The sequence below is a fragment of the Schistocerca americana genome, chromosome 4 (assembly GCF_021461395.2).
Source record: "Schistocerca americana isolate TAMUIC-IGC-003095 chromosome 4, iqSchAmer2.1, whole genome shotgun sequence".
NCBI lineage: Eukaryota > Metazoa > Arthropoda > Insecta > Orthoptera > Acrididae > Schistocerca > Schistocerca americana.
Genome location: NC_060122.1, coordinates 348,870,173 through 348,896,519, shown reverse-complemented (window position 1 = coordinate 348,896,519; position 26,347 = coordinate 348,870,173). Strand labels below are relative to the sequence as shown.

At 43.1% G+C, this 26,347-nt stretch overlaps 1 protein-coding gene across 1 annotated transcript in view; it reads right to left on the bottom strand.

The window, feature by feature from the left end:
• Positions 1–26,347, bottom strand: part of LOC124612779 (homeobox protein OTX1-like) — a 172,622-nt gene that overhangs the window by 46,862 nt on the left and 99,413 nt on the right. Inside the window, exon 4 of the mRNA XM_047141174.1 lies at positions 2,385–2,539. Within this exon, the coding sequence (XP_046997130.1) occupies positions 2,385–2,539 (155 nt within the window). The remainder of the gene's footprint in view (positions 1–2,384; positions 2,540–26,347) is intronic.

Below are 26,347 nucleotides of genomic sequence, written 5' to 3'. Positions count from 1 at the left end.
GAGCGTACGGAATAGGTTCTCAAATATGTGAGTGGCTCGAAGATATTTATGTAACAGAACCCAGGACGTTATCCTGGGTGGTGAAAGTTCATCGGAGACAAAGGTATCGTCAGGAGAGTCAAAGCGGGGTGTAATAGGACCGCTCCTATTCTTTATATACGTAAGCGATCTTACGGATAGGGTTAGAAGTAGTCTGCGAATGTTTGCTGATGACGCTGTAGTGCATGGGAAAGTATCATTGTTGAGTGACTCTAGAAGGATACGGGCTGACTTTTATAGTACGTCTAATTGGTGTGATGAACGGCAGATTGCTCTAAATGTGGACAAATGTATGTTAATACACACGATCGGGGAAAACAACCCTGTATCTTTCGATTACAGTACCAATGACGTGCTGCCTGATACAGTTACATCAGTTAAATATGTAGAGGTAACGTTGCACAGCAATTGAAAGTTCACGTAAGTCGGGTTGTCGGGAAGATCTACTATAGAGACTGCCTACACTACGATTGTCCGTCCTTTTTTTTTATTACTGCTGCGTGGTGTAGGATCCTTACGAGATAGAATAAACGTACCACATCGAGTAAGTTCAAAGAAGGGCAGCACGTTTTGTATTATCGAAAAATAGGGGAGAGAATGCCACTGACATGATACAGGATTTGAGGAGGAAATCGTTGAAACAAAGACATTTCTCGTTGTAGCGAGATCTTCTCACGAAATTTCTATCAACAACTTCCACCTCCGAATGCGAGAATACTTTGTTGACGGAGACTTACATAGGGAGAAATAAGCATTATAATAAAATAAGGAGAATCAGAGTCACACGGAAATATATAGGTGGTCGTCTTTTCCGCGCGGTCTTCGAGAGGGGAATGATAGAGAATTATTGAGGTGTTTTTATGAACCCTCTGCCAGACACTTAAATGTGATTTGCAGAGTACCCATGTAAATTTAAATGTAGATCCAGCTTAGGAGAATTTTAGGAAAATGTAGGTTCCATAAAAAAAATTACGCGCAGAAAGATTATTCAACCAGGAAGAAGCTGCTTCTCTCACTACGAGATAGTGAGTTGTTTTTCAGACTTATAACCAATATTTGAGTGATACAATGGAAGATTGAGTTTCTATGGCAAAAGTTATCTGAAGAAACAGTTCTGCTTGAACGAGATGGTATCGTTGCCTGGAGATGCTGTTTTTTGAGGGCAGTATATAAGTGAAAGCCTCACAAAATCGTGCCGTTGGACGAACCGTGGGTAAATGTTGGTCATTCCAGATAGACTACAAGGAGTGATGACACTGCACAACGAAAGGTCCGGTTTGTAAAAGGCAATTGGCTCATTCTTTTACATGTTGGAAAAATTGGCGGGTTTATTCCAAGTGCTTTGTTATTGCTTACACCAAAGAAATCTGTGGCCTCAAAGAGGAAATGACGGCAACAAAACTTGAAGAGTAGTTGTATACCTTTTGCTTCCAAACGATGGAAGGAACTCCAGCATAATTTTGTATTATGCATCATGTAACTCCATTCATTTAAACGAAGTCCCTAAATGCAGAAGCAGGAAGAGTGGGAAGGAGGACTTGCTAGAGAAGAACGGCGTAGATTTATCTGATAGGGAAATGAAAAAGGCAGAAATTGTGCAAATCGCAAATGAGCATAAATCACGTAAAATCACTTAAGATAGTGACAAAATACCAGAAGAAAATGGTCGTAGTGTGTTGCCCTTTCCATTATATCATTGCCACGTCAGTGTAATAAAAGTGATGTGAGCTCAGGTGAAATCATATGTTGCAGATTGAAATAAATCTTAAATTGAAAAACGTCGAAATTTTAGTGCCTGAGACATTCGCCAGTATTAATCCCACAAGATGGAACAACACTGTTAATGTCTGTTAGAAGAGGTTAGGGGATAATAGTAGTAGTAGTAGTAGTAGTAGTAGTACGTGTGAAGATAGTGAACGCGACACAGGAGATGCGGCTAATGACGACACTTCAATTGAAGACTGGTTCTCTATAACCTCTTCCATGAGATGCATCTATGCATTATAATATGTACTGAAATACTGAAACACAGTAACCATCACTTTGTAGTTACGTCGAGAGTATGTCGTAATTCCCCAAGATTATCAGCGGTATTTCACGCTTCAGTAGTTCGGCAATGCAAAAGCTCTACAATTTTAAGGTATGATATTCGTAACGGGGCGACCGACGCGGCGTAACGATAACAGCCGCTTGTAGCATTGGCAACATGGCTGCCGGCTGTCAGCGTCGTTCTTTCGGCGGCTCGACTGTACCTTTCGCGTGCACCGCACGATGGATTGCGGAGTACGTATGCAGAGTGAACATGTTTTTCCTGAGTGCTATGGCTGAGGAGCAAGGACACTTACCTGTACCCTGGACTCTGGGAGGTTGATCTTGAGGGCCACCTCCTCCCTCATGAAGATGTCCGGGTAGCGCGTCTTGGCGAACAGCGCCTCCAGAACGTCCAGCTGGGCGCGCGTGAACGTCGTGCGCTCCCGGCGCTGCTTCCGAGGGTTTACACCTGCCACACACAGACAACACACACAGTAAGCTACCTGCCTGACAACTTACAACCAGTCTCTGTGCTCACAGCAACTGAACAAGTGTCGCATCTGCCAAAAACTGAGCAGCCGGACGCTCAAAAAGACTAGGAAAGCGAAGCGAGGCCGCAATGGAACTTCGGTGAATCACAGTTTCTAATGTCCATTCATATTCGGTGCCTTTCTGTAAGTTAATTGATTTTACTTCGTGGGGTATATTTCCCACTGTCTTGTTTATGAACGCAGCAAAAAACAGTTGACTACTGAAAATTAGCTAGAATTTCTAATTTCAGGGATAATAGCTATGGCTAGGAGTTGAAAAACCGTAATGCAGCTTTGAGTTCCACCGACAACAGAGATTTATGTGGTCTGGTATTGTCAACCTCCATCTGTATGATCTGCTCAGGTACTAAACTACCGTTTCTTTCTCCACAAACACCATCGGATATGTTGGCGAATTCCCGCTTGAAGGCCGGCCGAAGTGGCCGTGCGGTTAAAGGCGCTGCAGTCTGGAACCGCGAGACCGCTGCGGTCGCAGGTTCGAATCCTGCCTCGGGCATGGATGTTTGTGATGTCCTTAGGTTAGTTAGGTTTAACTAGTTCTAAGTTCTAGGGGACTAATGGCTTCAGCAGTTAAGTCCCATAGTGCTCAGAGCCATTTGAACTCGCTTGAAGACGCAACGGGTGTGGTTCCAGATTGACGGGGGACCACCACACTTTGCCACTGACGTCAGCGAACATTTAGAAAATGTTTTTCCCCATTGTTGGATTCAGAGGAATGGATCTGCACCGTGGCTACCACGTTCTCCTGACCTCACACCTACGGTTTGTGAGCGTGTGAGCAGGAAGGAGGAGGAGAGGGGGGGATGAACAGGTTGGTGTGTGAGAGACAGCCCGTTTGGATGGAACTACAGAGAAGTTGACCTCATTGCATTGCCTGTATAGAGATAGGAATTAGTGATCATGATGTGGCACCGACGTGGTTACAAATTGTAATATCTCTGTCATGAAGGATGGGAGAGTATTTATGTTGGAAAGAGCAGATAAGCAATTGTTAGCATCGTACTTGGACATCATTTAGTTCCAAACTTTCTGAGACCATTATCCCGGAGTGCAATCAGATATTAGGTTGTACTCGCTCCCCCCCCCCTCCCTCCCATAATCAACAGTAACGCCTAGCTAAACTTTATAACGAAAAGAACTTCCTTTGAACGATATTACATATTATATTAAAATGAGAATATAATGAAAAAGAATTTTCTTTGGACAATGTTATATTAAAATGATGAAAGATACATGTTATTTATTTATTTATTTACAGAAATATGAAGCAACTCTCAGTGCTCTTTTAAAAAGATGAAACAACTCTCAGTGCATCGCTGGTACTGCCTAGAATTCATTCTCAGAAAGGGGACGTAACTACCCACATTGAGGGTACACCCGCGTCACAAAACATGCTTCCTCTGCACCAGTGCTGTCCCCAGCAACGCTTGCTTCATCTGCACCGTACAACCCAATTTAAAATGAATCAAGTCAAAATGTATGCACTATACATAGGCCTACGGCTTGAAATTCACTTGATTGATGCTCCTTACTTCTGAACTGACAAAGGTTGGAAGACTTCAGACTGACAAAGCTTTGTGTATGGTAACTTCCACTAATAATAATAATAATAATAATAATAATAATAATAATAATAATATGTAAGCCCCAAGCAATGTGGTAGTCATTATGTAGTTGTCCGCAGGTCGTGGTCTACTGGCTAGCGTTGCTGCCTCTGGATCATGGAGTCCCGGGTACGATTCCCTGCCGGGTTGGGAATTTTATCTGTCCGGGGACTGGGTGTTTGTGTTATCATTTCATCATCATCATCATCATCATCATCATCATCATCTTCATCATTCGTGACAGTGGCTAGATTGGATTGCGTAAAAAAATTGGACTGTGTAAAAATTGGGAATTTGTACCGGCGCTGGTGACCGCGCAGTTGAGCGCCCCACAAATCAAACACCATCACCATTATATAGTTAAAGTTGTGCTTTCATTTAGTGCGTTTATTGTTGTTAAGTAAATAACTAAGCAATTTATAGTCTATTGCTGGAACTACCTGGGAGTCCGAGAGCGCATTTTCGTGAGATATTTAAGTATGTTATGTCTCAATTTTACTGTCATAGATGCATGATACAAAACAGAAAGTATGGGTGTAGTGGAAGGACTATGTCAGAAATGAGATGTTTATATGTTCATTTCACCAGCAGTAACCTTTACCACATTGTATCACATGTTGATGCTAGTACTTGAAGTGATAACTTACGTAATCAGTATTGAGTTCTTATGAAATAGTGGTAATAGTAATGTATTTTGAAAAATAATTTAGTTTCATGACTGAAACACAATTGAGTCTTTTTGTTTTTACCCCACAGAAAATTACACTTTACCCGCAGCGAATAACACCTAATGCTACATGTACTCAAATGGGAAGAAGAGAAGACGAGGTGCTTTTCGCAAAACACTGTTAAGAAAATTTAGGGAACAAGCATTGGCAGCTCACTGCAGAACGATCCCCCTGCCGCCAACGCGCTGGGTGACAATTACTGAACTATATGAAGAAAAACTTAAATTAGTTACAAACTAAGGCGTGCACACACTTTCTTTCAACATGTGACGGTCACTACAGATATTCGCATTTAGGTTATGACGTGCTTGATATGGCTGCCATCATTGGCGATGATGGGTAATAGACAAATAGCGAAATTCAGCAGGTTACGCTGAAGTGTCGGAACATCGATGCTGTCGATGACCTTCTGAATGGCTGATTTCAGCTCAGCAATGATTTTGAGGTATTTGCTGTAAACCTTGTCTTTAATATAGCCCCACGAAAAGGAGTCGCACGTGTTCAGATCTGAGGAATATGGAGGCCAATCGAGGGCCATGCCAGGCGCCTCTGGGTGCCCCAGGGCCGGAACGTGGTCCCTAAATTGCTCCTCCAGGTCATCAAACTTTCTCCTGCTTCGACGGGGTAGAGTTCTGTCTTGCGTTAACCACATCTTGTGGAAATCAGGTCACTTTGGATAATGGGGATGAAATCATCTTCCAAAAACTTCACGTACCGTTTGGTAGTAACTGTGCCATTAAGGGGAGGTTTAGTATCTTTTGGTTCAAAAAATCGATTTTTTAATTGCAAATTTGGATCCATAAAAGTGTTTAGAATCCACCCCTAAAACGGTTTTTCCGAATACGGAGCGCAAAGAACGCACCTGCCCGAAATCGGCCTTTTGCACGCACCAGTTTTTTCTTTCGGAGGACAAGTTATTGTACTGGTGCTTAGGAGGAAACACACAAAATTCAAATGAAAGTTTCAACGCGTGTGTTTGGAAGTTAGCCCCCAAGCATTTGCATTCTGGTGCGAAAACTGTGGAGACTGCGACTTTCATGACAGTGAGCAGCTTCAACGAAAGGTATTCAGCAATTCTGAAGATCATGACAACGATGGACGTCACCCTAGGACTCTATTCGACGCAGTTCGCCAAGCATTCGGACGACCACCGGATTCAAGCGGACGAATACCGCTTGTCACCGGCCGTACGAACAGCTCTGGAGCAGCGCAGGATGGCCCAGATCGAGCAGAGCGCCCTCTATGAGGAAGAGAAAGGACTAGTTTATGAACCAGGAATAGCAGATTGAACGTAAGTTGGATAATATTGCATTTATATGTAGTCAAAACTTCAAACGCGTTGTTCTCGAAATGACTTTTTTTATCGCGCGGTATGGTAACATCAAATCTACTGAACCGATTGGCATGATTCTTAGTTTCTGACGAAGCTAACTAAATTGTCTAGGAGTTGCAGCACTTTTATTCCGATCCATCAACTATGAATATTTTTACTTGGCCGACGAAGTCTAAAAATCGATGGAAAAAACCTATTTTTTTCAAATGGCTGCCATTTTATTTCCTATGGTCCAAATAACTTAAGCGAGGTACAGCTCCTAAAGAATCTTATATACTTCGCTAACGTCAACTCAATTTTGATTTCAGACGATCCGGCTGACCTGAGACATAACGGGCGTGGAGGTCAACATCGAAATTTTGTTTCGTTCCGACGGCACTTCCGTCTTTATTCTTCAACATCTCCGGTCGAAAAAAATCCAGTTTGTAGAGGAAATATCAATAAACATTTTGGCCAAATTTGACATTGATACCTATAACACATCCAGAGAAAAAAATTCTCAAAAAACATGCTATTTTCGGGCCAAAGACAGTAAACCACCCCTTAATTAATGTTCCACCGATTATTCGGTGACTGGACATTGAGCACCCGTTGAGGATGAAGAGACTTCTCGATCGTGAAATGCGGATTCTCAGTCCCCCAAATGAGTCAACTTTGCTTATTGAAGTACCCATCATAGGAAAGTGGGCTCCGTCACTAAACCAAACTATACTAATTCCAATCATGCCCTGCGGCCAACTGTGCATTTAAAACGTCCTAACGCAAAACGTCCGGAAGTTAATGACGGCTTTATTTCATATAGTTCAATAATTGTGACCCTGTACGTTTCGCATAAGGACTGCGAAGACAAGAGAAATTAAGGCTGGTACGGGGGCATACCCACAGTCGTTTGAAAATTGAGGAATATTGATACAAGGTACTCCCCGCCACGCACCATACGGTGGCTTGCGGAATATGGAAGTAGATATAGATGCAGATATAGACGAAGCTACAGCTATTACTTGTGGAACATCTAGTTTTGAGCCTGTCAGACAAACATTAGCACACAGATGTCAGTTGTGCATTAAGGAAAACGGGCGACATTTCCAGCAATACCTCTAAAACAATATTCATTACACGGCAGTTCGAACATCATAAGTGTCAAAACTTTCATGGATCCCTAGCGGGGAAACGATGCACCAGCGCAGTTTTTGCCACATAAAAAATGTTTATCTCCTGTTTTATGTATCTTTTATCACTTGTTTTGTCAAACAATCTGTAAGATGAAAGACAAATTAGCAATGAAAAAGTGTACAATAACGTCTGAATCACAATGAAAGTGCAGCGAAGCAGATACCAGGGCAAAGGATGGTAGACGATCTTTTCCGGTGGGGCCAAAAGAAGGGATGCTCACTGAATGATTGTTCAAAGTAACTAAACCTGTAGTAGACTGCCTCAGAGGACAAGCAAACTTGTTGAAATTGATACTTGATGAGCAACCGCTAGAAGTGAAAGAATTTTCGTGTCTCGGGAGACAGGTTATATGGACTGGCTATAGAAAAATGAAGAAGTGAATTGACACACTGAAGGAATGTTCAAATTAAATGGACAACGTCGAAACGAATAGGTGAAAATAAGATATTGTGAGATACACGAGGGAAGAATCGAAGTACTATGACGTCTGGGAATAGTTAACTTGGAGGTGGAAGGAGCAATACATGAAATCGTCGTATAGTAACTGTTGGACAGAGGGGGAGACGGGGAAGGGGGGAATCGTCAGTATTATGACTGGTTCGATTGAGCCAGCTACAGTTTCCTATCCTGAGAAAATATCTTCATCCTAGTGTCCTTTGTTACTCGATAAAGGTAAGATCATCACAAGAAATGAAAGAGTTGGAGGGTGTCATGACACCATCGAAAGGTTGGAGCCTAAAAAAATAAAGTTATTTTATTGTGTCCGTATGTTAACATATTCAGGTCTCCAAGGAGTCATGCTCTCTGATTCTGATAACTTCTTCCTAGCAATAACGTAGTACTGTTAGTACAGTTTTTAGTCTATCTAACGTATAGTCAGTAGCGATTTGCTTTGGCACTTGTACTAACTCATAGATGGAAGGATGAACCGCAGCCTAGCCGAAGTAATTACCTAAGCGTTTACCGAATGTGATTTAGAGAATGGTAGTAAACAAAATATTCATACTTAGATTTGGACGCAGGATCCTGCAACCCATTCCCCAGACTGCAGATTAGGAATACCGTTGTCGTTCAGAGTGCTTGTAATGCTTCGAACGAGCTGTGATAACGCAAATCTCGGCGGCGCTCCTGTTAGTATAAATTGAGCGATTTTGTTGTCTGTTGTGTAGTCTACTAAGCGGATAACGGGCGATAATTTTTCGCGAACTGTGTTTGGCCAGAGGGAGTGGGGAGTGGTGGGCGGCCTCTGTACCTGACAAATGGATGTCTTCCTGTTGATAAACCGCCCGGCCAGCAGTGCATAACAGCCTCCTCCTGCCCCCCCCCCCCCCCCAACCCCCGCCCCCCACACACACTCCCCTCTTTTGTAACTCTTTTTCTCCATCCGCACTATAGCTTTCGCACAGTTGCTATGCAACCGCTCACATCGTTACTACTAGTTAGAGCGTCCCTTATCTTCATCGCACTTTACACAGCACCATGATTTAAGGTGTTAAATTCGTAAGTTTAGTTCATTGGCGTGTATTAACGCGTAGTGAAGTACTGATTCTAATCTGTGGTTCTGAGCGACCGAGAGACTTGGTCACTGGACAGCGAAACGATGGACAGTCGCCCCCATTTGTCCGGAAGAAAGCGCAGCGTAGAGCACTTTGTTCACACGATCTGTGAAACACAGAACGAAATGTTCGTGAATGTAAGAACAGAGTGTTCAAGGTTCTTCCAAAGGGATGTCTACTGAAAGAACGTTTTACGTGTACAGATTTCTAGACGTGCCGTTGTAAATGCGCGTTGGAAAGAAATAATCGATGGCGTTCATCAATGTTTCATTTCAATGATCTCAAAAACGAACGGTTGCTGGACAATTTTAAACACAATATACTTTATCTCCATTAAGTAAAACCATTAGAGTTTAACGTCACGTCAAGATCATTGTCATTAGAGATTCACGACTAACTCGATTGACAAAGACAGTGGCTAAAGGGCGTGGAAGAGAATTATGGCACAAGCGTGTGGCAACCATTATAAGTAATTTCAACTTTTTCTTTCTCATTTCAACGTAAGGCTTACTCTGCAGCTAACTGCCCGTAATTATTTACTTTGTTGTAAACTATATACCAAATGTAAGCATAAGATGTTACAATTCGCAGTTGTAAAATTAGGCTTCCCTACAGTGCAGACGCATGCAGACTATCACGAGGCTAGCCGCTGTGGCCGAGCAGTTCTAGGCGCTTCAGTCCGGAACCGCGCTGCTGCTACGGTCGCAGGTTCGATTCCAACCTCGGGCATGGATGTGTGTGCTGTCCTTAGGTAGTTAGGTTTAAGTAGTTCTAAGTCTAGGGGACTGATGACCTCAGATGTTAAGTCCCATAGCGCTCAGGCCATTTGAACTATCACGAGGTATCGGCGTATTTACAGAAAATTATTGAAGATAAGTCTACTTAGCTTCAGCGTTGTTTTGGCTGTGCAGCACCGTAGAAATCGAGGAAAACAGAAAATACAGAAAAATATGAGACTAATTATCACATCAAGCGATGAGTGTTCTTTGACTATGCGTGAAGATCAAAACTCGCTACAGACATAATGGCTGATAGTCGTTGCTGACTAATAAGATTTTTCAGAGACCACCGCCAGTCACAATATTTTGTAAACTTTCTTCAGTGATGAAATGTTCCAAGATATTTCGATGTATAATCTCGAATTTAAGACCTGTGTGTATTTTGTTAAGTGTTTTTGTATTGCCTTTTGCTGCCTGATGATGGGATTATTACTCGAAACTTATTGAAATGTTAAATATTTAAACAAGTTGACAAATAACTGTGACTAGAGGCGGTCTTCGTAAAACATGCTTCTAAACATAATAAGAACTGTATAGTTATGGGAAGTTAAAAAAAATCCCCTGTTTATTAGGTTAACCATCCACGACTCAAGAAAAGCGTTTATCGTCGTGTTATATTCCTTCCTTTGCTGCCAGTCTCTAAATGATAGCATCGCCATTGTGCAGGGAATTACTCTTAGTTGAGAGCATTAGTCTCGTCCAACAATAGCTTAAGAAGATTGTTAAACGAGAATCTCATTACGGCGGATTCCGACACTAAGGCTGTTAGCTAGAGGCAGGGCACTTGTTTGTTGAATGGCTGGAGCCTACGGGATAGATACCAGGTAGCGCACAGGTGAGGGAGATGGCTTCCAGATAATCAGAAAGAAGGAACGTTCACTGCTTTCTCTGCCCTCTTAGAAAACAGTTGGTGGCAGTACTACCCGTATTTCCGCAATTACTTTTGTCTGCTAATAATATCAATTTAATACTGTACTAACCAGCGTTGCTAACAAGCCAGAAGCCAGTAAACGTATCAAGTTGAAATTTATGACACATACTAAGGTCCACAGTCCCTTTACGGTGTAGGACATTTAAGCTACTGAGTCAATGCAATCAAAAGATACGGTCATTTACGTCACACGTTTTGATACTGGAAACTCAGTCATCATAACCTATATAGGGTACTTCCCATTGACCTAGAATCATGAAATTTGGCAAGAAGCAAGGTTTCACAGAACAAGTGAGGGAAAAATTCCGAAAATTGTTAAACTGTAATTATATCACATAAAAATACCTTTTCGCCATTAGAACTTATATAGCATTCCTCGTCCGTCAAAATCATGATAGGAAAATGTTACTGCATGCAAAGAAAGAAATGTAAGTTGTTGTCATATTTTAGTAAGTAAAAACATTTTATTAAATCTTCTCGTTTTACATATATAAACTGAAGCCTCCTGTTTGCGGGTTCGAATCCTGCCTCGGGCATGGATGTGTGTGATGTTCTTAGGTTAGTTAGGTTTAAGTAGTTCTAAGTTCTAGGGGACTGATGACCACAGATGTTAAGTCCCATAGTGCTCAGAGCCATTTTGAACCTCCTGTTCGCTTGTTTTTGTAAGCCCTGGCTAGTCTCAGAAACTACTGTAGCGAATTTGATACGATCTTTGAAATCCCGGGACCGATACCTTGCCAGTACCGATATTGATAAAAGACAAAAATCTTCGAGATTCTCGATTCCCAGAATGGATGAACTATCTGTGTACATAATCAGGTTTGTACTGAGCCACCAGCGCAAGGGCTCTACTCGCACTGGTCCACATTCTTCTTCTCTAGCAACGCCAGTAACAGCAATAATATAAATGTACTGTGTGCGTATGTGTTTTACTATAGCCTCACAATAGCCAGTGGAGTGTAAGTGATGAGACAGTTTGATTCCATTGATAAGAGTACATTACAACACGAAAGTGAATATTTCCAGGCCGATTCAGTTGTTAAAGCAGTTCTGATACGTAAAAATATGTTTATTTCCTTGAGAGACAACATTTCACAATAAAAATAAGGAGGCACGAAGACGGAAAATAGAGTTCGGTTTGAAATGGCGCTGTTAATACAATATGCCGGGAAATAAGTTCATGTAGCCAACTGGAGTTATTAGGCTATTGAGCTGCCAAAATATCTTATTATACACACTTTTTTTTTTTTTTTTTGTTTTTTGTTTTTGAGGCTCTGTTCATGAAGACAGAACACACGCTTTCTAACACTCCTAGCTCTCATCTCTGAATACGTTGCTGGTGTGGAGGTATTCAGACGGTATTTTACAACTTGATTTTCTTTATGTCTTACGTATCTGCCTTCGGTGTGGATTAATTCTCTGCCCCGCTGCACTTTACTAACAGTGTATAAAAGATTAGCTAGCCTCGATCTGACCTGCGAGACAAGGCTAAACTCTCACTACTCCGAAGTCAATTATATTGAAGGCCTGTAACTAGCCAACTATTCTCAGGTAGATTCCCAGATAAGACCACTGGAATAGACTGTACACAGCCGTAACACCTCATATATCTCCCTGAAGTGGTTCGTAGCAACTTCCACCGGTAATCTTCACAAACAAACAAAAAATGGTTCAAATGGCTCTGAGCACTTTGCGACTTAGCATCTGAGGTCATCAGTCGCCTAGAACTTAGAACTAATTAAACCTAACTAACCTAAGGACATCACACACATCCATTCCCGAGGCAGGATTCGAACCTGCGACCGTAGCGGTCGCTCGGTTCCAGACTGTAGCGCCTAGAACCTCGTGGCCACTCCGGCCGGCCTTCACAAACACAAAATAGGTAAACAGATTAAACTTAAATAGGAAAAGGATACACGTCTCTCGAAATTATCACAATGAGAAAATTAGAGAAATTATGTCATACGGAGCTTTACCGACAATCATTTCTCCCACGTGCCATTCGTAAATGGAACAGGAGAGGGAGGACAGATGCTGGTAGAGGAGTATGCTCTCAGCGCGGTTGGCTGCCATGCACAGGACACAGGCTCGATTCCTGGTACTGCCAGAGATTTTCCTTGGTGGCTTGGTGGAAGGACTAGAAAGGGGTGTACTCAGCCTCGTGATGTCAATTTAAGAGCTGCTTGACCTAGCAGTAAGCTGCTACAGGTCACGAAAACTAACAGCGGTCGGGAGGGCAGTGGGCTGGCCCCACGCCCCTACGTAGCTGCATCCAGTGACACTATTGGCGGAGGATGATACGGCGGTCGGTCGGTCGGTCTGTCCCGATGGAATCGCCAGGGCCTTTGGACGGAGTTTACATTTACGTTACCAGATGTATGCTCCGACACACACTGTAAGTTAGTTTGCGGATTCTGGATGTAGATGTAAAGAACACTGTACTTAATTTCCACTGCTATAAAGTAATTTCACTGTCTCACGCTACGCCTTGCCGAATCAGCTTCTTTCACTGAACACCATTTCCAACTAGCTACTGAATGCGCGATTTGATATAGAGCCTGTGCCTACACTCACCTAGATAACAGGGAATGTTTCGAACAGAATTCTGTGGCCGAGAGCTGGAACGGAATGGTGAACTCTTAAGAGCGAATCCTCTAAATAACTCTTTTGGATCACTCATGAACTAAGTGATGTTAAACACTTTTAAACAATCACCTTTACCTCTGAGGGCACAGGACTCTCTTCCTACGTCCGCTAAGGTTGCTGGCTGAGTTCCTGATTTCGCGACTTATAAAACCGCTGCATGAATTTAAATAACTTTTGCAGCCCTTTCAACCAGTCACCAGCAGGAACAGAAATCATACGTATCAGTTGGACAATCCGTGCTCCCACTATTCGCAATATTTTGTAATAATGCTGCTTCCGAACAGCACTTACAGAATGTTTTTTCCAATGGGTGCTGCAAAACACCGACAGTCCTGGAAAACTTTAAGCCCTTAAGCCTTGTAGGCCTTGACAAAAACCCATTTAGGAAGACACAACAAATTTCAAGACTGAACAAAGTCCCTTTCCGGGATCTGGCTGCAACGCCCACAATAGTGACCCGTCTAGCATCCGGGTGCGGCCAATGATATGTAATAGTTTCTTCTTCGCGTTAATCTCGTTCAGCACGGGGTGCGCTGTACTCCAAATATGACAATTTTATTCAGCTCTGCGGCCGAATGCCTACCTTGTCACCGCAGTCGCGTTACGTGAGGGAGGGAAGTCGTGAGCTCCATCTGCCTGTGAACTGTGTAAACTTCGTCTGTGTGTGATTATATTTTCGCTGATAGCGTTCGTATTTTCTCGGGTATGAATTGGGGCCGAGCTTAAAAGAGCGTGGGAAACCGACTAAAAACCACACTCAGGCTGGCTGATCTTCCTCTCTCGGAAGCTAGAGTGCTTCCCGTTACCCTAGACGAGCAGTTTTCTTACACAGTTTTTACCCTAAGATTTAGGCTATTTATATTGTATGCCACCGGTAGTACTAATCAGTCATCGTTATTACACATTATTGGCGGAGTTATACTATATTGGTCTGTAGTGCAGTGTCCTGGAGAGTGTAGATAGTTTTTGACATCTGCAGAGGTCAAAGATACGGTGACATTTTCTGATTTCTCTCGTTTTTTCTTTTGTGCAAAACCATATTTGCATTCTACGTCCGTCGTGCCAGCAGCTGCTTAATGTTTGAGTGATTCCTCTGTGGAGACATTTCCTACTAAATCAGCGGAGCAGTGCGTCGTGTAATGTACCTCAAGCGCTGCACATCGTTAGCAGTGCGGAGATTACAGTCGTGCGCATGAGCGGGACTGGCGCTATGCTACGTAATCTCCGAGGCCGGACAAAAGTAAAGTTTCAACTATCCCGTAATTTTAATCAAAACGGACGAGGTGCGTTCAACAAGTGCTGCAACACATTTTTTTCTGAAAACTGGTTGGTTTTATTCACGATTCCAATACATCATACTATTCCCCACTGTTTTGGCCACGAAACTCTAATTTTCAGCATAATCTCTGTTCCATGCGACGCCCTTACGACATCTTATTGGGAAGGTCTGTATGCCCACATGGTACCACACTACCAATCGATGTCGGAGCCAATGTCTTGCTGCATCAATAAACTCCCATCATCCGCGTACTGCTTCCCGCGTACTGCATCCTCCATTGGGCCAAACAGAGGAAGACGGCAGGCGCGAGATCCGGGCAGTAGGGTGGATCAAAAAGAACAGTCCTATGAAGTTTTGTGAGCTCCTCTATGGTGGGCTGTTTTGTGTGTGGCTTTGCGTTGTCATGGAGAAGGAGAAGTTCGTTTGCATTTTTGTGGCGACGTACAAGCTGAAGTCGTTTCAACAGCCTTCTGAGGGTAGCTCAGTAAATTTCAGAGTTAAGAAGAGAAGAAATCATATAGGATAACCCTTTCAGAGTCCCAGAAGGCCGTCACCATGACTACCGGCTAAGGGCGTGGGTTTGAATTTTTTCTTCGGAGGAGAGGTGGCGGTTTGTTTCCGGTTCGAAGAGATGAGCGCATGTCTCATCACCTGTGACGATGTTCGACAAAAAGCAGTCACGATCAGCCTTGTAACCCGCTCCTCGCAGAAGGTCCTTCGTTGCCCTTTATGGTCTTGTGTTAGACAGCGACGAACCCAGCTTGCACACAGCTCTGGGTAGCCAGTGATGGACGAGTAAGTGTATCAGCACTACCAACAGAGGCTTCCAATTGAGCAGCGATCGAGGTGTTTGTTTGTGTTGTGTCGACCGTCTCCAATGAGTGTGTCCGCACGTTCCAACATTGCAGGAGTCACAGCTATGTGCGGCCGGTCGGCGCTCTGGAGATTGGAGAGGTTTGTACGATCTGGTTTCGACAATGAGAGACGTCTCGCCCAACGATTTACCGTGCTTTTGTTCACTTTCATGTCTCCTTCAACTTTTGCAATCGCCTATTAATATCTGCGACGCATCGGTTTTCTAGCAAAAGAAGCTCATTGAGAGCTCTCTGCTTGGAACGCACTTATGATAAAAGAGGTCATTTTGAAGGCTACGTATAGCGTCACCACCTGTCGGAACGCCATGAAATTGTAGGCGCCGAAGCGGGAATATTCTGCAATGTCCCACAACAAATTCTCATTTTTTGCAACGCCCCCAGTAAGTAGTATTGACGATAATCGCAGTGGTGCATGCTTCCACGTTATCATTACTGCGGAAACCCGCGTAAGTCGGCATCTCCGCAAATCTCTTGCAACAGCCGTTCCCTTCCACAACTGGCATTGCGTATAATTTAGGCTTTCTAGGAAATTGGGGGTTTTTTGGACACCAGGAGTGGTGGTGGAGAGGTATCACAAGTGCCGCGGTCGGCTATCGAGATGAGACCACAGAGGGGGTGGAAGGGAGAACACGCGCGGTGGTAGCGGCAGCGGGCAGCGGCGCACTGTGCCGCGCTGGTCGGCTGCAGACGTCCGCTGCTCGCTGTCGGCAAATCCGGCTTAGCGTCGGCCGCTCCAGAAGCAGCGGCGGGCCGGCCCACTGATCAATACGGCGCGGAGCGGGCGCCACGGAAGAGCGGAGCCAAACACAGCACAACAGCACAGCGACGCCGGTTGGACGGCTGCCTGCACTGTCGGTGCCCACTCTGCCGCAACAGAGCGCCCATTGGCACAGCCGTCGGCGAACGAAATTATCCGCCATCTATACTAGCCGCAGCCAGGCGCATTTACTCTGCAGTTCCGAGACGTATTTCGGCTGAAGAGAATGCAAATATGGTCTTCTTTTACTCGTACACACTTGAGCACTTTGTACTATCTGATTAGAAGTATCCGGACACATATTAATGCTCATTAATATGGTGTGTGTCCAACCTTCGCCTTAATGACCACGTGAACTCGGCTGGGGACACTTTTAATGAAGTATCAACGTGTGCAGAGAGAAATGGCAGTCCATTATTCCTAAACAACCGAACCGGAGAAGATAGTGATTTTAGTCGCTGGTGTCTGGAGCAAGGTCGACGTTCTCACGCTGCCAAATGTTCAGGACGGGACTCTGGACAGGCCTGTCAGTTAGGAACGTTCCCAGAATGAGATTTTCACTCTGCAGTGGAGTGTGAGCTGATATGAAACTTCCTTGCAGAGCACTTACCCGCGAAAGGCAAAGGTACCGAGTTCGAGTCTCGGACCGGCACACAGTTTTAATCAGTCACAAAGTTTCAAGTTTCAGTTAGGAACGTTATTGCCCACAGATTATTGCTTCATATATATTGCTTCATGATGGGGTAGACAGTCATCTTGACACAAACAATCGTCGTCTTCAAATGGTTCAAATGGCTCTGAGCACTATGGGACTCAACTGCTGTGGTCATCAGTCCCCTAGAACTTAGAACTACTTAAACCTAACTAACCTAAGGACAGCACACAACACCCAGCCATCACGAGGTAGAGAAAATCCCTGACCCCGCCGTCGTCGTCTTCAAACTGTTCCTTTACAGTACACAGTTTACAACACTGTAAAATACATGGGCGATTCAGATGCCCCTATCAGTTGGTTTTATGCAACCCGCAACATTTTTTTAACATCAAATGTAAGATTTTCATATTCTCTCGCCTACATCGCAAAAAATTTCAGTGCAACAAAAAAACGAACAGCACGTTTTTGCGGGAAGTTTAATGTAATAATATTTTGTACTGGGAAACGTTTTCGCTAGGGCTCTAATTTTCGAATTATTCAAGAAAAATATACAAAAATGACCTTCGAACGCGTTTTTCTTGAATAACTGGAAAACTGTGGCTTCCAGCGGTAGTTGTCACAGTACAAAATTTAACTATTTTTTTAAGAAAATCTTCTCTTAATTTTTTCTGTGGGACTAATAATCTGTGCGTAGCGAGCAATAGAATATGAATATCTCGCCTGTGGTTTTTGAATGCATTGCAGTTCGCATAAAACCCTTCAGTAGGGGCAGCTGAATCACCCTGTTTGTTCATATCTTTCCAAATTCAGCATTTTCTAAAGCGCATTAAGGGGACCATATCCTAAACACGCAATATACCAACATAATGTAACATCACTTCCTCCATATTTCACTGTTGGCAGTACACATGGGGGCAGCCAAACGGAGAACAGTCCGTCTGATTGGCATAGGCCACAGCGTCGTTCATCACTACAAACCACTAAATTCCAGTCGTTCACCGTCCACTGGATCGCTCTCTGCAGCCCCTTAGTCATCACTTGGCAGTGACTACAGGAATGTGTGGCGGATGAGGAGCTGCTCGACCACTGCACCCTGTCCTTTTAAACTGCTAGCTGGACCGCTGGTAGCACTTTGCAACTCACGAGCGAGGCCTCCTGCTGAATTCATCAGATTTTTTGTAAGTAACTTCCGCAACGCTCGGCGGTCTGCCTGGTCTCAATTCAGCTGTTTCCACTTCACATTCACCACATCACCAAAAGTCGACACGGGCAGCATTTGAATGGCTTAAATGTCCCAGATGGATCTATTACTCAGGCGACATCCAATGCGTAACCCATGTTCCAAATCACTGAGCACTCCTGACCTACCCATTTTGCAGCTTCTGTTGTTCTGCTGGCATCAAAATAATCCCTGTCTCTTTTTATACTGGCGGGTGTGCTGCTCATGACATCTAGTGTTCAGTTCCGCTTTACATAAGAGTGTTTGGATACTTTTTATCAGTCTGTGTATGCACTATCTTGAATGTTTTTACCGGGCGCGGTGGCCAAGCGGTTCTAGGCGCTGCAGTCCGGAACCGTGCGACTGCTACGGTCGCAGGTTCGAATCCTGCCTCGGGCATGGATGTGTGTGATGTCCTTAGGTTAGTTAGGTTTAAGTAGTTCTAAGTTCTAGGGGACTGGTGACCTCAGATGTTAAGTCCCATAGTGCTCAGAGCCATTTGATTTTTTTGAATGTTTTTAATTATTATTATTATTATTCCTGAGTTTTTTTGTGAAAACTCAGTGGAGTCTCATATGAAACTGACTTCAATATATTTTTATACAAAAATAAGTGATAATCTAAAAACAGTTGCTTTATTCTATAGCCACACTTACTTTTTAATGAGATTACGCGTTTCGTAGCAAGTTCTATCATCAGACAATCCCACAATTCAAAACATCATACTGCATAATTTAAAAAAAAAAGGCACAAAATTCAACATACACAAACCCTTACTCCTTGTGAGCATTCGTCAAGCTCTATTACCGAAATAGATCTGTCTATACTAAAAGTAAAGATCAATGTTTTGCTTTAAGGTGCAAATTGCGGCCAGAAATAGCAAGAGCGTCCCCTATGTACATTGGCCTTTTTTCTAAAAAAGAGTCAATGTACAAGATATGTAAAAGTAAAAATCATATAAAACTGTAAGAAAACAAATAATAAAATAAAAGTACAATAAAACAATCCCCATGTAATTAAAGATTAAAAGTATATTAAGCATTTAAGTTGCTATGTTTTCATCAGCTGTTTCTGTATGGTCCGTTCTACCATAAACAAATTGGCCAGGCGCGAGTAGAGCTCGTCACTGAGGTTGCGAACCCACTTAGTTATGTGTACGGACAACTCATCCATTCGGAGCGTAGAGGATCTCGACGATTTTTGTCTTATCGACATTGATACTGGCAAGACTCCAAGACTTTCGCGAATGTTTTAATTTCAAGTTTGAAGTCTCATAACAAATGACAAAAGAAATACTGTTTTCATATGTTATTACAAATTAACAAGTTCCTGATTATTTTCATTTACTTGTGCTGTCAAACTTTTCTTTTTGCCAGATATCATGACTACAACGAAAGGCAGTACCCTATAGGTTTCAATGATTGAGTTCGAAAATATCAGAATATCTGACATAAATGGCCGTATCTTTTCATTGCATTGACAAGGGGAGCTTCACTTTTTTGCATCGGCAAGGGACCGTAGGAGTCAATAAGTCATTAATTTCGACTTAGGTCTACCAGTTCCTCAGAAAAAGGGTTTCGAACAATCGGACAGACAGGAAGACAGACGGACAACAAAGTAATCCTATAAATAGATCTGATGATGATTCATTCCTATCGTGTATGTGTTGTCCGTAATAATAGCATTATTTCTTTAGTACTAAGATTATTTATATCGAAAAGATACCCAGAATCCTCAGGGAACAGCGGTACAGTGTGGCTATACAGTACTCTCCAACTGTCAGTTGATGATGCTTGATCATGCTTCCTGTTTCCTGATGATTTGAATAATTTACAATATTACACTTAAGGAGCTAATGACTGTGACAGGTGGTGTACAGTAGAAGCATGCAAAATAACACGTGTTTCTTCGTGTTAAAAATTAGGCCTACAATATTATATTGGTAAATAAGATGGTTATACTGTACCGTATTATTTACCTAACGTGACAATATCAATTACTTTGTATTTCAGTGTGGTATGTAAACATACATTATACTAGCAACAATCCCCCAGGCTGTGGCTAAAGCATGTCGCAGCAGCATCCTTTCTTCCAGAAACGCTAGCCCTGCAGCTTCGCAGGCGACCTTCTGCGAAGTTTCGAAGGCAGAACATTAGGTACTGGCAAAAGTAAAGCTGTGAGAATTGGTCGTGAGTCGTCCTCGGGTAGCTCATTTACCCGTGAAATGCAGGAGTCCCAGATCGAGTTCCGGACCGGCATACAGTTTTAATCTGTCATGAAGTTTCATAGCAGCGCGCACTCTGCTGCAGAGGAAATCCCATTCTAGAACATTTTCTATTTTTCTATTTCATATTTCATTACTTACTGAAAATCGCTACACCAAACAGATTGTTACGGCTCTGAGCACTATGGGACTTAACATCTGAGGTCATCAGTCCCCTAGAACTTAGAACTACTTAAACCTAACTAACCTAAGTATATCACACACAGCCATGCCCGAGGCAGGATTCGAACCTGCGACCATAGCAGTCACGCGGTTCCAGACTGAAGCGCCTAGAACCGCACGGCCACGGCGGCCGGCACAGGTTGTTACCAAGAAGCCCCCCCCCCTTTACAGAATAGATCTACCACGTATAAAATAGCTTTAAACGCCTGATTACTTTACAGATGAGTTAACGAGTTAAATGTTTACGTTAATTGTGTGTACCTAAGGGAGGAACAATTCAGAAAACTTTCAAGATTATGTGCAAAGTTTGTTGGAAGTCACTAAGAGCTCTCACTCTCATGAGTTACATTGCCCCGAGACATACTCACAGTTTCTAACTCCACCGCCTATGTTCGACGCCAGCGTGCAATAATCACACAGAGACGGCAAGTGGTACACTAGCAGTGGAGGGTATATAAAGCGCATTCGTGGGTCGTGGGACACAGTGCAACCGTTATCGTAACGCGCAAACTGAGGGATTTAACTGAAATCCAAGTGGGCATAATTGTTGGCATTTGGGCCAAAGGTGGAAGTATTTTCCAAAACGGCAATGTCTGTATACTCTTCGTATGCCTCCGTGGTCAAAGTGCACCATCCACGTCAAAATGGAGCTATTCGAAGCCAGCACCGAGGCAATGGAGATGCACCATGGGCCATATATGAAAGGGGTGAATGACGGTTGCGGAGATGTGTACGTGCAAACAGACGTGCAACTTTTGAGCAACTGACCACCCAGATCAACCAAGGAGTCTTCTCAACGACCGTTGAGCGAAAGATGCTGCGTGTAGGCCTCCGCACTAGATGCCTGGTTCATGCACCCATACTGACTGGTGTTCGTCGGCGACAAAGACTGGAATTTGCACGCCAATACCGCAAATGGACGTCCAGTGAGTGGCGACAGGCGGCCTTTTCAGATGCATCTAGTTTTATGCTCCATCGGACAGACGGTCGTTGGCGTGTCCGGAGTTCAACGTCTGAAAGCAAAGTGTCCAGGCCTGATGAGGGACCATTACGGCTTGGGGAATGTTTTAATGGCATTTACTGGGAGACCATATCGTTCAGGGAGACACAATGTATCAACACAAGTATGCATCCATCCTTGGCGACTATGTCCACCCCTACATGAAATTTGTTTTCCCTATGCACGATGGTATCTACCAGTAGGATAATGCAAGTGCCACACAGTCACAGTGCATGAGCGTGGTTCTAAGGTCACCAGGATGATTTTACCGTACTCCCCTGGTCACCAGACTCACCCGATTTAAACCCAGTTGATAATCTGTGAAACCACATCGATCGGGCTGTTCTCACCACAGGTCTTCAGTCGAGAAACATAGCGCAGCTGCCACGGCATTGGAGTCGGCATGTCTCTACGTCCTTGTCGGCTCCTTCCAGGACCTCACTGACTCTTCCTGCACGTTTCACAACGGCCCGTGCTGCAAAACGTGTTTATTCAAGCTTCTGACATGTGATCACATTAATGTGACGGGAAGGTGTAATTGCGCCATCTAGCTTTGTTTCTGAACAAGAAGTCTAAGTATCACTAAAAAAATATATTCTCATATTAAATGAGAAAGCGTTCTATCGTAATAGAACAGTCTGGTCTGGTTTTCCTACTAACAGTAATAATCTTAAATTTTACGTTCGTAATCGATGTTTGGTATTGTGCAGTGTGTTTTAAATCTTAGCTCATGTTCAGGCGATAGTTCAGATACTCTTTTTTTAACGCGAAATATTTTATGCCCGTAATAATATGTTGCAGTCTGCAGATACAATTATCCTAGGCGAAAATATCTAAAACCTTTGGGGTGAAGAACTAAATAAATTCAAATAATTTCGACCAAAGTGTCTGCGAGATTTTGTGTAGTTGTGAGGCGAATGCCAGAATTGCAAGTTCCCTAGCAATTAATCCCAACTGAGGACCTATTCACACCAATCTTGCAAGCTGAGATCCGACTGTAAAGATCGGAGCTCCTCAATGGGGTGAGATCTTAAACACTCCGCTCTTTCCACTCTGAAAAGGAAAGTATTTAAGAAAAGAGAGCACCATCCTTCTCAGCTTAACCACCGTCCTTTCTTTTGCATTCATATCCTACAGCGCTGCATTCAGGTTATTCGGACGAGAACGTAAAATACGTTGTATGTTCCACGAGTCTAACAACGTTTCAACAAATCGCGTTTGCCATTGACAGTAATCATCTTTGTTTGAAACAAAGACTTCGAACTGTAAATTATGTCACTCTTTGAGTCATGGAGGACAAAGTGTACCTCTGTGTCTCGGTAATTTGACACCATGTTTCGGCATTTTGCTGCGTCACTAAGACCATGCCGCTTCTCATTAGAAAAGTAATAATTATAAAGTGCCTTTCGCAGATCAGAAAAATCAAGACAGTAACAGTGAAGTATGGGTAACGTAGCATATTTCCTATAGATGTAGAAGAGGATGTAGATACTTCAGCAAAAGGTTTGTAGTCTGTGGCGTCGCAGAAAATGGCATGGCACAGAGATATTTCATAATTAAACACTTATTTCTGGAAAAAAAATCAGCAGAAAGGTAGGCCAGGCCTGAAACGAAAATAAACTGTACCTATTGTCTACTGTAGCAAATAGCAAAAGCTGCCTAAACGTTTTTCCTAAATTTTGCTTTTAAAAATTATAACCACACCTGTGTCATTGTCACTGACACAGAACTTGAGTGAAATGTATAAGCTTTGTTTTTGCTTCCGCATGTCAGCCTCGTACGAACTAAGACACGCCATTGTTTACATACTCTTAAACAACTTGAAGTATTCTTACAGACGAATGTGTAACTACCTCCTTTTATTTTAGGAAAACAAAGAAATTTTTAGAAGCGCAATCTGTTAGTAGTTTGCGGATATTACGACTAAAATCTGTGACCTATCCGAGAAAGGTGGGCTACAGGTTCTACGCACACTGAAGCAGCGACTAGGTATGAAAGTACACACATGTAATGAGGCGCGTAATCTTAGAGGAGTAAAAATGACGACTTAGTCTATTTCATTTATATCGAATATCGTGTTGTAGGATTCAATGTTTTAAGAGCATTTGTTTTAAAGGTATTACAGTCAGCACAGCTGCAATAATGGTTTAACATACACAAATGAGTTCGTAAACACTGGTGTGTGTGTGTGTGTGTGTGTGTGTGTGTGTGTGTGTGTGTGTGCGCGCGCGCGCGTGTGTAGAGAGAGAGAGAGAGAGAGAGACAGACAGAGGGAGCGTTCTAGGAACGATGCACAACCGCAGATTAGTTGGTTAATTACACCTACTTTCAAATGACTACCGAAAGCGGGATTATTTGTAACTGGCGCGGGTAGTGCGAAACCGGGAGCTCAAAAATGCATTTTCAGTTATTAATGTGCATGCAGTTTAATTGCTTTTCGAACGACTGGGTGAAGCTTTTGCATCGAGGTTCAGTAAAAATTAAATACAGATTGCAAGCTCGTAGGTTTTGTACTACACGATCGGTGAAATGTTATGGAGCGGCACATCAGCGTCAGCGACAGAAGATTACTGTGCCACGATTGAACTTTATAATTTAAAAGAAAATATCCTGACAAGTATTTATGTTGTTAAGAAACTTTATTCCATAATTACAGGGTGTTTCGAAATGAACATACCGGTTTTAAGGCGTTGTAGCATTTATTACGTTGAACTTACGATTGTAAATAATACACCAAATGAAAGTGCAACTCAGACAGTTTTGTTTATATACCTGTGCGCAATGGGGAGAGTACGTAATGACAAAGACTAACTGAAAAACGTGTTGAACGAGTGCGAGTCTTTAAAGCTTAGCCCCAAGAAATATACCCGCGGAAAGTTTATGGGCCTTTCTTTTTCTGTGAACCAACTGTAACTGATGTTTCTTATCTTGATGTGCTACAGTTATGATCCGTGCCTCAATGGTAAGAAGCTGAACAACACATCTTTATTTGGGAACAAGATGGTGCGCCGCCTCACTGGCGTAACTCAGTACGCGACTGGTTAAAGAACATTATATCCGACCGGTGGATTGGGCGCAAGAGGCCGGTTGATACAGCATTTTATGCGTGACCTCCACGTTCACACACGATCTGTCGCGATCATGTATATGTGCCTCCGATACCAGCTGATATGTCCGACTTTAGAAACAGTGTTATTGCAACAGTTACTCCTGACACATTGATCAAGGTTCCGGAACAACTCTCTTATCGACTCGATGTGTGATCGGTATTCACACTGAATAACTGTAAGAAAAACTGTGTGATTCTTTTTCTTTTGGTGTATTATTTATAATTGTAAGGTGAATGTAATAAGTGCTACAAAGCCTTAAAACCCGTATATTCATTTTGAAACACCACGTATTTCTGGATTTTTGTTGTTAGCTCATCAACTTTCTTCGAACGTTTACATTTACTACAGACGTAACCGCTAATTTGCTTTCTTACCTTTTTGAGTATAAAATTATTTTCAGCAACCATTTCAACCACTTTCACACTCTCGAAGCTATCTAATCTAAATACTGTGCTTCTAGTGAGTCGGTCAACTGAACGTACTTCAGAGCCCTGCTAGGGTGGAGTGTACGAGACAAACACAGCAACTATGAACGAACAGCAAAGTCGAAATGTCTGTCTACAAACATTTTTTCTCCAAACATTGTTTACATACAATCAAAAGTGGTTCAAATGGTTCTGAGCACTAAGGGACTTAACTTCTGAGGTCATCAGTCCCCTAGAACTTAGAACTACTTAAACCTAACTAACGTAAGGGCATTACACACACTCATGTCCGAGGCAGGATTCGAACCTGCGACCGTAGCAGCAGCGCGGTTCCGGACTGAAGTGCCTAGAACCGCTCGGCCACGCCGGCTGGCTACATACAATCCATAATCAAACCAGTTAATAGACCAACGAGAACTAACACATCATTCTTAAAGCACATTTGTTGAGCTTTTAGGGAAATAGATATGCAGCTGATCTGTCACCTCCAGCAGAGTGCTCCTATGTACAAACACACAGAATGTTCTACACTTTTCCGATTTTCATACATACGTAAATCCCTGAAACCTTACAGAAATGGCACATAAAATTGCAGGTGAATGGGATCGAGCCAGTGATCTGCACGTCGCCACCTGAACGTTAAAACCGTTACTTCACGGTGGACGATGTACAGCACGCGATATTCTCCCGGAGTGGACTAGAACCTCCTGGACGTTCATCTCGGCAGTAGATCTTCGTATGGCGGCGCTTGTGTATCCTCGCGATATGCTTGTATTGTCATATCCCCGTGACCACCGCCACAGTCAAATCCAGTTATCCTGCTTTCGTGGAGGCATCAATCGTCGAGCAAGCGCTTCACATTAATCTGCTCTTCAATACTATGGTAGTAGGTCTCTAGTCTGTGGACTTCACGATATAGGACCACCCTCCTCCACTTCACCGCTGACATCTGACAAGCGACGTAAAAGCCGACGCGGTCCAGAGTATCGATTTAAGTGTTTTATCGCTCTGTCAGATCGACCAGGTTTCCTGTATTGTAGTTTGCATGTTGGTGTTTGGACTTACAATTTCACTATCCTTATGCTGGACACACAAGGTCCATTTGCACGTCAGCTATGCTGTTCCTTCAGTTCTGGTGAGAAGCTGGTTGGCTTAATCGGGCTGAGCATCATCGGATTGAAATGAAAACAATATATTGTTTTTTCAGTCT